This window comes from Hyaena hyaena, unplaced genomic scaffold (genome assembly GCF_003009895.1).
Source record: "Hyaena hyaena isolate Hyena2069 unplaced genomic scaffold, ASM300989v1 scaffold_109, whole genome shotgun sequence".
Classification (NCBI taxonomy): domain Eukaryota; kingdom Metazoa; phylum Chordata; class Mammalia; order Carnivora; family Hyaenidae; genus Hyaena; species Hyaena hyaena.
Window position 1 is genome coordinate 2,694,063 of NW_024080740.1, and position 16,689 is coordinate 2,710,751.

General features: G+C 38.5%; 1 protein-coding gene across 9 annotated transcripts in view; it reads right to left on the reverse strand.

Moving 5' to 3' along the window:
• PPP1R9A (protein phosphatase 1 regulatory subunit 9A) overlaps positions 1-16,689 on the reverse strand; it is a 321,771-nt gene that overhangs the window by 156,112 nt on the left and 148,970 nt on the right. For all 9 annotated transcript variants that reach the window (XM_039236230.1, XM_039236233.1, XM_039236235.1 and 6 more), the window contains exon 3: positions 3,047-3,179. In XM_039236230.1, the coding sequence (XP_039092161.1) occupies positions 3,047-3,179 (133 nt within the window). The remainder of the gene's footprint in view (positions 1-3,046; positions 3,180-16,689) is intronic.

Below are 16,689 nucleotides of genomic sequence, written 5' to 3' on the forward strand. Positions count from 1 at the left end.
ACAGCTCAGAGCCTGGAGCCTGCTTTGGAATCTGTGTCTCCCTCTCTCTCTTCTGCCCCTCTCCCACTCCATCTCTCTCTCTCTCTCTCAAAAATAAAATAAAACTATTAAAAAAAAAAAAAGAGGCAGAAGAAGTGAATGGACACTTTTCCAAAGAAGATATATGAATGGCCATCAGGTACATCAAAAAGTGCTCATCACTAACCATCAGGGAAATGCAAATCCAGATCACAATGAGAAATCACCTTAGAATGTTAGAATGGCTATCATCCAAAAAACCAGATATAACAGGTGTTGGCAAGGATGCAACGGAAAGGGAACACTTGTGCGCTGTTGCTGAGAATGTAAATTGGTGAGGTCACTTCGGGAAACAGTATGGAGGCTCCTCGAAAACTTAAAATAATTGTACTTTATTTGGTCTCTTCCAGCTTAATTTTTCTGATTTAACTTTTATTACGGACAACACAAACAAGAGTTATGAAAACATTTATCTACAAAATATTGTGTTTAAAGAAGAAAATAAAACAAACATCCATTTACTAACAAAGACCCAGAACATTACCAACACCCAAAAAGCCCACTATGCACTCCTCCCTCATACCATAACTCTTCCCTCGGTAACCGTGACCCTAAATATTGTGTCAATAATTCCCTCCTTTTTAATTTTTATATCTTTACTTATTTTATTTTGAAGAGAGTGGGTGGGGAAGAGTTGCAATGGGGGAGTGAGAGAATCTCAATCAGGCTCCATACTCAGGCATGGAACCTGATACAGGCCTTGATCTTACAACTCAGGCAGGGATCATGACCTGAACCAAAATCAAGAGTTGGACGCTTTACCAACTGAGCCACCCAGGCGCCCCTCACTCCTTCCTTTTTTAAATACTGCTTTTTGAAACCACTTACTTGTGTATCTCGAAAGAATACACCGTTTAATTCTTCCTGGCTCTGACATTTAAATAAACGGAATTACCTGGAATGGATTCTTCTGTGATTTGCTTTTTCCCCACTCCAATTTCATGTTTGTAAGAATCATACACATTGCTGCGGGGAACTGAGGCTCCTTCATTTTACCCTTTTCTATCATTAATGGATATTTGTATTATTCTCATTTTTGTTATACTGTAAACAATACGACGGCCCATGGCCAAATCTAGCTGTTTTCATATGGGCCATAAGCTAGGAATGGTTTTTACATTTGTAAATGAATGAAAAATGTCAGTATCACTCTTACATCCTTGTTAACTTCAAATGAGAGCGTCTCTTAATAGGAACAATTAGCCAGTCATGTTTGGTGCAGTGACGGGTATTCTTTACATTTTTTTAATCCAAGTAATTTGATGCCTAATAGTTACAGTTTTCAACTCTTTTTTCCCTGACCTTTGCTGTTTCGAACAAGTTGTACCTTGTTTCTCTTCTTCCCTGATAATTGGGAAGGAGACAGGTGACATGTTATTTAAATCCTTAGATAGCAGCAACTCTCTTTCTTTCACCAGGATAGACAAATGCTCTCTGGTTTGGTTGGAGGATTCCCAGACGCATGAAATTCTATGTTGCCTCCCACTCCCAGGGTTACGAATGAGACATCTGATGCTAATCTAACAATTTTCTTCTGCGAGCACCTTTACTTCTTCATTTGCTTTGATTGTAGTGTGGTATTTTGTAAAATCTGTACTTTAATTTGAAGATGAGGATTTAAGCACACCTAAGTGTGGGATATTTTTTAAGTCCTCTCACTGCTCATCAATTGGCTAGGCCCTTCCAAATAGGAGGCTCTGGTCTTTTTGAGCTCAGGAAAATTTCTTCCATGTTTTGTGTAATATGTCTCTCATCCTCTACAGTCTTTTCCTCTTCTGTCACCTACAATTTACATGTTGGGACTCCTTCATGATTTCTCGTGGACCTTTGCTCTATTGTTTTAAGAATTAGTTTGGTTTATTTCTTACATTTGACCTTCTAGGCCACCAGTGTGAGTCTCAACAATACCATCTTTTCCTCTTCAATTCCTCTACTGAAATTTTTAATTTTAAAATCATTTGGGGCGCCTGAGTGGTTCAGTCGGTTAAGCGTCGGACTTCAACTCAGGTCATGATCTCATGGTTCGTGAGTTCAAGCCCCACATCAGGCTCTGCGCTGAAGTGCAGAGCTTCCTTGGGATGCTCTCTCTCCCTCTCTCCCCCTCCCCTGCTTGCTCTTTGTCTCCAAATAAATAAATAAACTAAAAAAAAATCATTTTTGCTGTTGATTTGCTTAAGAATGTCTTTTTAAAGCCATATTTGATATCCTTATTTGGTTTTACATTTGCTTCTTTTTGTTATTCAAGCTGCATCTGCTCTGCATTTTTTCCAAGGCTCTCTAAGATGTGATATCTCCCTGTTCAGTGGGTCCCCCTCCACTCCTGGGCACCATCCTTAGACAGGGACAGACATGGAAGTCTCTGGGCCCATGGGTCCTCACTTCTCACCGCAGGCAGGCTGGGATTCCAAGAGGAGAAATCGAGAGGAAGCCCCTCAGCTCCCGTTCCCCCTGCTCTCCGTTAGCCCTCTCCCCTCAGAAATAAGAAGATTCCACTGCCTTCATTCCAAACTCTATAATCTAAAGGCCCAGCACTCTCCCATCTACCAAATGCAGAGTCCAACCATGACCACTCTCCCTCCATCAAGAACTCAAAAACAAAAACAAAACCACCACCTGTCCCAAGCTCTCGCATCTCCCCACTCCCTCTGGACTCTCACCTTTGCAATGGTACCGATCAAACCTGCGGCCCCACCCCCCACCTCCGGACACCTAGTCACCATCAGGCCACCAAAGCAGATGGCTTTCTGCTGGGAGTGGGAGGGACGGAAGAGTCTTTCAGTCTACCATCTATACAGAGCTCATATCAACTACTTTCGAAATTTAATAAATAAATTAAATCTTCCAGAAGAATTAAAACTTTATCCAACCCTTGGGGAGAAAGGGGCTACATCTAGCAGGGGAAAAAAGTCATTTCTGTATTACTAAAATAGCAATATAATGCTATTACAAACATGTAGAGCTCATCTACCTTTCTCTAGTTCCACTGGGAAAAGTTCCAGCTTTTCTACACGCTTTTCAAGTTCATACTCAGCAGAAGCAGCCACGGGGTCCACTTCATCGTTTCTCCTGTCATAGTCTTCGTTGGAGAATGTGCTGAAAACCTGTAGAAGAGGTCACAAGAAGATGATAATCCAGAAAAGACAGTGTTCTTAATTTTTTTTAAAAAACGCTGCTAAGTACTGAAAACCAGGTAAGTTAAAAATTTTGTATAGTGAGATGTTAGGAAAAGGAAAATTGAATCAGAATAAAGATAACTTACATTTTAAAATGTATGTTATTCTACCACCTTTAGCAATTGGGGAGACAATGGTAGCCACAGGATATATTATCTGAATAGCAAAATGCATTCCCTTTTACAGAATCAGAGTATACTGATTCGCTGCAAGGCGATGCTGGTTCCTGAAGGAACTACGGTGAAGGACCCTGATGAGACCCAAGCAAGTACCCACACTGAACCCATGTCATGCTATGACCTATACGTGCCCCGATGTTGTGGTATGTCACTGCTATAATTATATTTCAATCACAGAATCACTGAAACCGACTTCTATTCTGTACTGTGCTGAGCTGTGTTAAGCTCTCATTTTCATCTCTTATTTTACTTGCATGTAGATCCAAATTAGATTCTCATTGAGCCTGTCAATGAGATGACTATAAAAAATATTGCTCAAGAGGTACAGAGAACTAGGATATTGCCAGCTCTGACCTAAATCATTTGAAAGATTACTAAATGTGGTCTTCAGATGTAGCCATAAGAAACTTGATTGTCCTTATTTGTTCTATTTGAAAACTAACTGGAAATAGGTATACTATCCCTCACTTAATTCACTGACGAATATCTAAAAGAAAGAAATGTATACTCATCAAGTCCAATTAATATGTATTACAAAAACTAACATTTTCAATTAATTTTAATAATTATTAAGTATCTAAACTATGCCTGAAAAAAAAAACTCTGTTATGTCCCCCAAATCTTAAAATCTAGGGAAAGTTATTTTTTTAATAAATAGACATAAGAGATCATAATAAAAAAAAAAAAGAAAGCAGAACAGAAGGTCAGAGATGAAAGAAACCAAGTCTGTCACCTAGAAAAGCTGGCCCTGCTGGTCCAGGTGTGTTTTATATTCATATTATTGGGAAACTGGCAAGTCTTGTATGCTGTACATGGTAACCTATAAACCAGAAATACATGTATATATGGAAGCACATGTAGTGTGGTTCCTATGGTATAAATTTATTAAAATCATGTCATTTGTAATATTTTTGTAAGACTGTTTTTCTTCCTGACTTTCAACATGTTTTCATGGCCTCATGCCACTCATTTGGTCTCTACCACATTTCTCCACCATAACAAACATCACTGCACCAAAATGCATATGTCCAAACTATAGGGTTTGTACCTTTTTTATTAATCTTTTCATAAAATATGCTTCCTATGCCGCTTCCACAGAACCCTCTAATATTTTTCTTAAGTTGTCAGATTGATAACATTCTCTTAGACAGCCCTTTTGATCTTTCACTTCTCTTATAAGTTTTGGTAATCACTTATTCACATTTATACATCCATCAAAACTTTACTGAGTGTCAGCTCTATGCCAAACACTGTGCTGGACCCTGGAGAAGGCACAGTCTCAAGTAACTCACAGCTCAGCAGGGCCACAGAAGCCAAAGTAAACAGCTACAATATAATGTGATAAATGATGGAACAGAAGATGATGCAAAGTCATCTTTCTCATTCGCCTGAGAAAGGGAAGAATTCCATGAAGGGGAAAATCTTTGAGTTGAGTCTTAAAGAATAAACAAGGATTCATATATTTGAGTGGTAGAAGATGTAGAAGGTTTACTTCAAATATAAGATCCTAGACAAAATAATCCCTATCTATATCTAAATTTTTAGAAATGCAGAGAGCTTAGCAGAGTACAAGGGAACATGCACAGGGAAGCAAACTTTAGCAGCACACAAAAAGTTAGCTGGATCTGGAACTTACATGCTCTGGAAATTACTGGCAAATATGACTAGAAATTATTCCATTAATGTTTGCTACTTGTCAAAATCTGCTAAAGGTCCAAGAATATATATATGATTGCAGAACCTGGATTTAAATGATACCCATTTGGAAACATGTCCCAATCTTGCTACCACATAGTAATTAAGTTAATAAATAAATGTGTGTGTGTAAAATATAAGTATGGGAGAACTGTTTCAAATAAGTTAACACCTTCCTGACTTTTCTTAGGATCCCAAAACACTCTGCTATCAAATGCTTTTCCTCAGTCAGGCTGGTTTATAAAGATCATTTGGGGGTATCCTGGAATAAATTAAACAAACAACTATATGACTCCATATTGGAAAATGATATTTTAAATAATTTTTGAGGCATCTAGCAATCAGATGACTATATCACCATTTCATTCTGTAGAAAAAAAAATAACGTGAGATACTTTTCATCTTCAACTTGCTCGTAGTGTGGCAAATTACATGGGTATTTAGGAAAAATCTATAAATTGAAAAAGAAACACCAGAATTCATTATGTGCAGATTACGCTATCATTTACTTGAAGAATCCAAAAGATTTAACATAAACATGATTAGGACTGAAAAGAATTCAGTAAAGTAACGTAATAAAAAATACACACCCAAAAACACCTGAAAAATTTAGAAAATAAAACAGAAAAGATCAGAAACTATAAAATACCCAGGAACTACTAGTTATAAATGTGCAAGGATATCCTTCTCTAGGGGCGCCTGGGTGGCTTAGTCAGTTAAGCGTCCGACTTTCGCTTAGGTCATGATCTCGCGGTTCGTGGGTTCGAGCCCCGCGTCAGGCTCTGTGCTGACTGCCAGCTCAGAGCCTGGAGCCTTTTTCAGTCTGTGACTCCCTCTCTCTCTGACCCTCCCCTGCTCACGCTGTCTCTCTCTCTCTCCTAGAAATAAATAAAACATTAAAAAAAATTTAAAAAAAAAGGATATCCTTCTCTATAAAATTTAACTGAAAAGTACAAAAAGCCTTAAATACGTCTAATGGCATACTATATCCTGGATAAAATTCTTAATATTATAAAGGCATCTACACTCCTAAATTACTGTAAATGTTAGTTTGTCTCAATTTAATTTATGAAGACAGGGCAGTCAAAATTAAAATCCCACTCACATTTTTCATGGAAAACTAACAAGATGCTTGAAAAAAAGAATAGGATAGAAACAGACCCTATGAGATCTCAAACATACAATAAAACTTCATTTATTAAGGCAATGCAGGTTTGGCCCCAAGGTAGATCTATTTTTGTATTCTATTCTGTTCTATTCCTCTACTTCTCTATTCAAATTAGTTAGGATGATCTATTCAATAAAGAGTAGGAAAAGAATGAAATATCTATCTGATAAAAATCCTATTTCATATCAATAAGTAAAATAAAAAATTGTTAAGAACAAAAAAATTATAATCTATAAGAGGGCTAAAGAAAATATGGACAATGTTTAATTGGCTGGATCCTTTTAGGATGTTGCTACAGAGGCACAGATACTAGAAATCTTAAAAGAAATGAATAAACTATTTGATTAACATTCAATGCTAAAAATTTCTAGACTACAAATACACCATAATGAAATTATAAGAAAAGTCAAATATTAGGAGAAAAAATGCCAAATATCAAGATGAAATATGAACATGTATAATATATAAAGAGCTTTACCACCTCAAACAACTGTATGTATCAGTAGGGAAAAATTTAATTAGAACTCAATGAGAAACATTAATGCTCAATAAATAATGTAAAGTCATTCAGCTTCACTAAAAATTAAGCCAATGTCAACTACAACAAAGAAATACCAGGAATTCGCCCAAATGAATGGTTAAAAAAAGCTATATTGTGAGAATATAGGAAAATGAATGGTTAAAAAAACTATACTGTGAGACTATAGGTAAAAGAATACTCTTGGAAAAACAGGGGAGGAAGAAACATAATTTGAGAACAGCTATCAAGATTTTAAATGTAAATGCGTCTGACCTAATAATGATACATCTATGTATTTAGAGAGATACTTGCAAATGTGTACAAAGATGTGCATGCAGCGAGTTCAGTACAGCATTATCTGTAATAGCCCCGAGTTGGAAACTGCCTAAATGTCCACTGATAAAGAAAATGTCTTACTGAATTATGATACATATGAATATGTAACATTATGCAAAGATTAAAAAGATCTCTGTTGACATGCAAGGCTCTGAAATACATGTTGTTACAACAAAAAAGCACACTGTACATGTCTACTTATACCCGTACTCATATCTTTATCTACATATATATAGTCTCAATGGGTATGAGCCCACTTGTAATTTAATTTGAAGACTTCCTAAATTCTCTAGCTATGTAGCTCTTGTCTCAGTTTCCTTATTTACAAAATGGCTGTTATTATAAGTATACCTACCCCATAAGGTTATTGTGGAAATGAAATGAGATAATCCGTGTAATCATGCTTGGTCCAGTGTGGAGGAGGGAGAGCTTGCCCAGGGCAATGCAAGAGATAATACTACTTCCCCAGATATCCACACTCATCTCCTACTCTTGTTTATAACCAAGTTTTGAATATTTCATCCACAATGATGCTTAATGTCCCTGAAACCAAAATCTATATAACTATTTTGATATTATTATATAGACTGGTCTGCCCAAACCCCTACCTATGTCCAGAACAACGCACTGCCCCTACACAAGGGCTCACCACTTGCCCTGGCTTTGTTTGCCTTGACTAGGAAAAACCTCAGAGATAAAAGGGATGCTGACTTAGGTAAGTACTTCCCTTTTCATCAATATGAGCTTGATTCTTTCAATATTCTTACAATGGTTCTATCATTACTATTTATATTACCATAACTGCTTTGCAAAAAATATGGATAATCACATAATAATAAGAACCCAATTATGATATTACTTGAATGCCAAGAACTCTAAAGGGTAAGAGCTCTCTGGGTCCTAATGTTCAACACCACCACTATAGATATATATATTCATCACTATATATATTTAGTTCAGTCACCTTCATATTGTTTCTGTGTTATTTCACTGAGAAAAGCAAACAAAAGGAAGTTTAAGTCTGGCGTCTTGTTTCAGAGTCAACAAGTGATACTCTGTTCCTTCATCAAAGGAAACAAAACAAGACCCAATACCTTGCTTTGCAGGAGACACAGGCTTTTAGGAGTAACAAGTTCACAAATAGAGTTAGCAATGACATTTCTGACCCAGTAACCCAAGGCTATAAAAAACAAAGTTAAAATTAGCTTATTGTAAGATTTTAACTAAGCTCATTCTTTTTCACATTTCTGGTGGTTTGAGCTACAGCACTTTTTCAAAACAGCAGCAACACTTTTTGAACAATAAGAAAAAAAATACTTCCTTTACTTCCTTACAACACATTTTCTTTAATCAATGCAGGTCAAAATAAATTCAGAATATTATGTAAATATTGACTGGAAGGAATCTCCCGCAATGTTTCCACAAGGTCTCGGTTCCACCTGCTGTCTGGGTTCCGCTGCATCTTCCTGACACATCAAAGATGGAAAAGGTTCCAGGGTTCTAGCACATGGCGTTTCAGATGAGGGCTTGGCACAGCGCTCCCGAGAATCAGCCAAGCATTCACAGGCTTCCACATCCAGGCCCCACTGATCACCAGCTTCCTCGAACCCACCTTCGCCTCTGTCAACGTGACTGTTTCAGCACCTCTGTTAAAGTGACTCTAAATAGAAGTTAAAAGAAAGTATGGAGCAGATAATCCATGTCTTAAAGTTTTGAAGACAAATTTGGTGACAAACCATCTACAGAAAGGAGGATCCTGATGGCTTTTGGGATATATAATATATCCCAAAATATATATAACCTCAATATATATAACCTCAGCTTCCCTGTTCTTCCCCCAGAAGGCAGTTCACTGATTTATGGCAGTGAGAATTCTCGTTTCTTGACTGCCTAGTACGTGCCAGCGAGTATGTTAGGTTTTTGTTGCAAACTGATGTAAGCCAAACTGGAGTTCCCAATTATCAGGTATTGTGGGTAAACATGGGTAGGCTCCAAAGATTTTAGACAGATGACGGCTTTCTGCTGCACACAAATACGTTAATGACCACGAAGGTGAAAAAACAGACCAAGAGCTCTACCTTGTAAACTCAGGAAAGTCCCAGGTTTCTGTTCTTAAGTTTCTCTGACAAGTAACCTGCCTGAAGGTGTACTAAAGCAGTTGTGACAATACTCTACAGTAGGCTATATCTAACCTTCTATTAGGACCACTCAACAGAATCCTACATATCAGAAAACAGAGTCATATGAGTACTCCAAAAGCTGCTAGCTAGCTTGACTTATCCAATTCAAAGTCCATTAACACAAAATATTTCTAAGGCCAATCCATATATTTTCAACATCATTTATTTCACTAATTACTTGTAACATTCTTAACATTAATAAACAACATTAAAAGCCTTCTTGTGTAGATTTAAAGTACCCGATTCTGGACTGTGACTTTTATTTATGATCTTTCAAATACTAACTTATCCTAGAGTGAGGATTTGTGATCAATATACCTGGAATGCTAACTAAAGGTTCTTAAAGTTATACCCGTAAATATTGTGATGCATATGCTAAAGTAATTTCAGGTAAACTACAGACAGTATAAAACTTAACACAAACTATCTTTAATCCTTGTATGAACTGATCCGATAATTAAGGCAGGAAAGATACTTTTCATATTTTTAAATGAGAAATCTGAAGCTCAGAGAACAATATACGTGGTATACGTAAAGATAATTAACGAAGACAAAGTCTATCAGAACAAAAGGTGTATTTCACTAAATGTAAGCCTAGTGTTTTCATGGAGAACTAAAGAACAAGAAGTGAAAAAACAAGCATACTCTACACAATGAGAAATACAGAGCAGGCTAGTTCAAAAGGCGACACAAAAAACCTTATATTTGTCACGGTTCTCCAGACAACAGAACTAACAGGATGTGTGATTACCTATTAGTGTTTATGTGTGTGTGTATGATAAATAGTATATTATATATATACTATTTGTATTTGTATTAAACTAGATTTAGTATAAGGAATTGGCTCACCCAATTATAGAGGCTCACAAGTCCAAAATCTTCAGGGTAAGCCAGCAGGTTGCAGACCCAGGGTAAAGTTGATGCCATAGTTCAAGTCTGAAGGCAGCTCACTGGCAAAAGTACCTCTTCTTCAGAGGAACTCAGTCTCTTACTATTCAGGCCTTCAATTGGTTGGATGAAGCCCATGCACATCACAGAGGGCAATTTGCTTCACTCAACACACACAATAACTGAAACATTAATCTCATTCAAAAAACACCCTCACAGAGACATCTAATATAATGTTTGACCCAAATATCGGGGCACTGTGACCCAGCCAAGTTGACACATAAAATTAACCATCACAAAGACCTTAAAACAGAAAACTCTGGCTCTGAAGCTAGTCTTTGGACATCTGATAAAGATAATCATATATTGATAATTTTTTTATATCTCTTATAGTGTTGTAAATTTTCATATCCCTAGACATATTCATTGAATGTGTATAAAACCCAAGATAAAATCGAATACATATTTCTACATCATCAGTGGCACCAAAAAATTCATACTTAGAGATAATCAAAAACCAAATATGGAGGATGTCAACTCTTTGAATTTAGAATAGCTATGGTTGACTCTTTGGAAGGATAAAGCTATATATATGAAGACCTTTAATAAAATATTTCAAAACAGGTAGAGTTTTATTAAGGCTACATATATTCAGATTATCAATGAAATAAAAAGACTAGAAAGTCCCATATTTCTCCATTTAGAGAAAAGAAAGCTGAATTATAATTAGTATCACTTATCTGCAAATTAAGTACTTGAAAAGTTATAATATTTCCTTGCAAAAACAGTTTATGCTATTAAAGTAATCAGAAAGAAACTCTGTCATAAATAAATATAAATTTAGCTCATTCTAAATCTGGACAAACTCTAAGACAATGAAGCCCAAATTAATGTGTTTTTCCAGTCGACAGCATAACAGGAAACTCAGTGATTCCACTGATGTTCATGTTTCTCACAGAATTTTCCAAATTATTATAAACAATTAAACATATCCATGAGAAATTAGCAATGTTCTCTTTCAGCTCAGCCAGACTTAGTTTAAATTGGAGACATATGTTTTACAAACTGACAACTGGTGGCCAGCATGACATAAATTGGTAGCCTTGGTCTAGTTCCCACTGGACAGGTGTCTTCATCACAGAAAAACTGAACTAATTAGCACCAATTGGCATCTCTTTTTGGGGGAGATGGGGTCATCTCCTAAGATAAATAGCTGACTTTTCATTCACAGAAGTTAACACCCCTGTACATAAGCAACAAGACAAGTCAGGGGGTCAGGATCTGTTCTAGCATTTGTCTTAGCAGTTGGTATTTGCTTCTTCTTCCCCTACCAGGGCCAGCTCTGTTTCTCAAGGCCCATGGAAGGAGATTATTCTGAACGGTCTAAATAGGACAGCTGATGGAGAGGAGTACTAGAGGATGTGTGGGTGGTGAGGTTAAAGGGGAGAAAAGGAAGAAGTTGGTTACACCAAAAGGGGTGTGAGGGCTTCTCTTGAGGCTGAGTAGGGAAGTGAGGCTTTCCTAGGTAAAGAAGTTCCCCAAGTATAGAAATTGACCACCTCCATGTCAAGCCGCCTCTGAAAAAAGGGCTATGGGGTATCATGAGAACTAAGCACTAAGCCCGAAGGATTTGGGAACCTTGGGAAGAGCAACCCAGGCCCAAGATTTTGCCTGGAGACAGAGTAAAAGGGCTTTTTAAGGAACTTCTAATGATCTTCCAGGAGATCATTAGAAGAAACCATATAGGTTAAATATCTCCAATTTAAGGGGTGCCTGGGTGGCTCAGTCGGTTGAGCGTCTAACTTCAGCTCAGGTCGTGATCTGTTTTGTGAGTTCAAGCCCCATGTCAGACTCTGTGCTGATAGCTCGGAGCCTGGAGCCTCCTTCAGATTCTGTGTCTCCCTCTCTCTCTGCCCCTCCCCCACTTGTACTCTGTTGCCTTCTCTCTTTCAAAAATAAATAAACATTACAAAACATTTTAAATATCTCCAATTTAAACGAAAAGTCTGACTCCTAACACACAGGTTTCTATAGAACTCTCAGAACCTGTGTCTACCTAGGTGATGGAAGAAATTTCATAAACACTGAGAAAGCTGATTTATTAGTCAAACAAGGAGGGGAGAAATCTCCAAAACACTTCAGTTTAGTGTAGCAAAGGAAAGGAATGTGATGTTAAGCATCTTAGTGGTGGTGTACGAAAATTGATTTGTACTCCTTAGATAAAAGGGATTGACAACCAGACTCCTCGCACCAAATGTGATGGTCTTTGATGTGTCAACTTGACTAGGCTACATCCCCCATTTATTTAATCAAATACTACTCACTATTCTAGATATCACAGAAAGGTATTCTGTAGATGTGCTTAAAGTCCCAAATCAGTTGACATTAGGGAGATTAATTTTGATGGGCCTGATTCAATCAGTTGAAAGGCCTGAAGAGTAGAAATGAAGACATTCTAAGAAAGCAATTCTGCCTACAGATAGTGGCTTCAGCCTGGGGCAGAGTCCCACCCTCCATCCCATCTTGATGGCCAGCCCTACAGATTTCAGACTTGCATATCAAGGATCCTATTCACATAAGTCAATTCCTTGCAATAAATCTTTTAATATACATCTCCTACTGGTTGAATTTCTCTCATTGATCCCTGACTGATACACCAAACACTTCAAGTCTTCATCACAGGACAAAGTATGGCTTCCAAAGCGCTGTGACCCATAGGAATTGTGAAATCAGTCTAATGGGTCATAAACAGCATTGAGAAAAGCTAAACAGAAAGAGGAGAAAACGTCAGTGTTCATTACAAGTAGAGCATGCATTATCGTTTAAAACTTTTAGTTTCAAATAAACACACCTACACACATGTGTGTGTACCATGTCTTGATATAAAATGGTAATGATTCAGAGATCAAAGAAAAAGTATACTTAAAAATAATTTTATTTATTTTTTATTTTTTTATGTCTTTTTATTTTATTTTGAGAGACAGAGACAGAGGGCAAGCAGGGGAGGGGCAGAGAGAGAGGCAGACACAGAATCTGAAGCAGGCTCCAGGCTCTGAGGTGTCAGCACAGAGCTTGACGCGGGGCTTGAACCCACAGACTGTGAGGTCATGATCTGAGCCGAAGCCAGACACTTAACCGACTGAGCCACCCAGACATCCCAAAAAATAATTTTTAAAAAGTGGAATCGAAAAAAAAAAAGTAGAATCGAGATACAGAATTCCTATATAATTCACATTCTATTCTAAAAGTCAAATCAGGTAATACAAACTTCTCAAACTACCGAGTTCGTGAATAACGACAACAGACGCAGAAACAATTACCGTTCACCGTTCTTTTCCTTTGAGCCACTGTGTCTTCAAATTCTTATGAAGCACCACCTCTGTGGTCACTGCGGTCAGTACTAGAAATATCTAATTCGTCTCAGACCCATGACTGTAAGCAGCCTGAATGTAACAAAGAGATGAAGCCGCTCCTATGGGAGCACAGGGCACAGACGTCTACACCTGCCTGGGAGAGAGAGGAAGAGAGGCAAGCATAAAGCATTTCACAGAAAGCCTGAAAGCATACACTTCAGCCAGCTGCCGTTAGCATCAGCAAATAACAAATGGGGGAGAAAAGGTGCGCACAAGGCATTATGGCAGAAAGAGTACCAGGTACAAGGGAGGTGTAAGAGAGAACAGAATTGTAGGACAAGACGTAATTGGATATGGCCAAGCCGGAGTGGCAGATGCCTGGTAAGAGATGGGACAAGAGTATGTAGGGAGAGCTTCGTAACCCATGGTCAGTTGTGTGAATAACATCCACACGCTCCATCCCTGAAAGGGCATGGGAGTTTATGAAGAGGATTAATGGTAGCCAGAGCTGGAAGGAGAGAGATGAGCTAGAAGCTCTCTCTTCACTCCTTCCGGGGGACTCAGTGGGAGCTGAGGCCCTGGAGGTACTGAGACTTTCCCCCAAAGTGCCATGACCGGTACGGCTGGCGGGTCTTACAACAGCAGAAAGGCAAGAATATAGGCACACTGCCTTTGCAGAGGGGCGGTGAAGCAGAAACAACAGAGGCTTCATCAGTCTCAGAAGGAACAAGGAACAAGAACTGAAGTTCCTCTTCCAAGCTCGGCCAAGACACCAGAGGCACATAAGTGCCAACAGCAATAAAAGACCTACCTTTGCTACACAGAGCATGCAAGGTAAACGCTTATCTCAAATCCTGCATTTAAAGAGTATGCTGGTTTCTGGAAGAGAGAATCCATGCTTGGGATATATCACCATCTACTGGGGGTCAAATGATAAAAAAAACAAAGGCAGTACAAATTTCTAAAATCTCAAACAGGTTCAAATGCTGATAGAACTAAAAAACGGTTTTCGCTAGCACGAACTGTTCCAGCACCCTCTGAGGCCTACACGGCCAACTGAAATTTTTAACTTTTATAAAGGTCATGAGTAAAATATGCTTAATATTTACATTCTGCAATCTGGGGCCAGAGATCATTTGGTGGAAAAAGTGAAAAAACAAAACAAAACTGAAGCACAAACAACCAATTGTTAGGGAATGCATACATACACAGGGACACTGATGATACGGTACAAGGCTGAGCTTGTAAACCTAAGACTAGATGCAAAAGGAACTTTATTGCATTCTGGGTGGCTGCGATCCAATGTTGAAATGAATCCTGTTACTTCACAAAGCAGGAAAGACCTTGCTTTCTTATAAACAAACTGTTCATTGCATTTAGGCTTCTCCAAGAACTGAAGTCAAATGTAATTGACCGATTCTAGATCGATGTTGAAAATGTCAACATGCGCTAAATCTACAAATGGTATATAGCTCATGCTTTCCTTATAGACAAAATGTAAAGGACAGGAGTGACAGGAAACTAGACAATTAGCAATCTTTGTCAAATGTGGGGAACAGTGCTATCATCTTGGTGTGTCTGAGGTGAAAGCCACCATTGCTTCCATTACCATAGGATTAATGGTCCAATCTGGAGGTCACTAAGCCTTAAATCCCACTAACTCTGACCTCATATATCTTGTATAGAAATGATGGCTTTGTATATACTGCACTAACCACTATGGTTCTTAAATCAATGGTCTCCACAACCTCAGAACTGTCTATAAAAAAAAAAAAAAGAGGCTACTCTACTACAAAGCTGTCATCATTAAGACAGTATGGTATTGGCACAAAAACAGACACATAGACCAATGGAACAGAATTGAGAACTCAGAAGTGGACCCAAAAAAATACAGCCAAATAATCTTTGACAAAGCAGGAAAGAATATCCAATGGAAAAAAGACAGCCTTTTTAACAGATGGTGTTGGGAGAATTGGACAGCAACATGCAGAAGAATGAAACTAGATCATTTTCTCACACCATGCAGAAAAATAAACTCAAAATGGATAAAGGACCTGAACGTGAGACAGGAAACTATCAACACCATAGAGGAGAAAGCAGGAAACAACCTCCTTGACCTCCACCGCAGCAACTTCTTACTTGACACATCCCCAAAAGCAAAGGAATCAAGAGCAAAAATAAATGATTGGGACCTCATCAAGATTAAAAGCTTCTGCACAGCAAAGGAAACAACCCAAAAAAATAATAGGCAACCAACGGAATGGGAAAAGATAGTTGCAAATGACATATCAGATAAAGGGTTAATATCCAGAATCTAAAAGGAACTCACCAAACTCCACGCACAAAAAACAAACAACCCAGTGAAGAAATGGGCAGAAGATATGAACAGACACTTCTCCAAAGAGGACATCCAGATGGCCAACAGACACATGAAACGATGCTCAGCATCCCTCCTCATCAGGGAAATACAAATCCAAACCACACTGAGATACCACCTCACGCCAGTCAGAGTGGCTAAAATGAGCAAATCAGAGAACTCTAGATGCTGGGAGGATGTGGAGAAACGGGCACCCTCCTACACTGGTGGTGGGAATGTAAACTGGGGCAGCCCCTCTGGAAAACAGTGTGGAGGTTCCTCAGGAAACTAACAATAGAACTCCCCTAGGACCCAGCAATAGCACTGCTAGGAATTTACCCAAGGGATACAGAAATGCTGAGGCATAGGAGCACATGGACCCCAATGTTCATAGCAGCACTCTCCACAATAGCTAAAACATGGAAAGAGCCTAAGTGTCCATCAACAGATGAATGGATCAAGAAGATGTGGTTTATCTATACCATGGAATACTACATGGCAATGAGAAACAATGAAATCTGGCCATGTGTAGCAACATGGATGGACCTCCAGGGTGTTATGCTGAGCGAAATAAGTCAGGCAGAGAAGGACAAATATCATATGTTTGCACGTATAGGAGGATTAGGAGGAACTTGACGGAGGAACAAGGGGGAGAAGAAGGGCGGAAATGGTGGGGGAAAGGGAGAGAGGCAAACCATGAGAGACTCTTGAATGCTGACAAAAACTGAGGACTGATGGATGTGGGGGGGAGGGGGGATGGGCA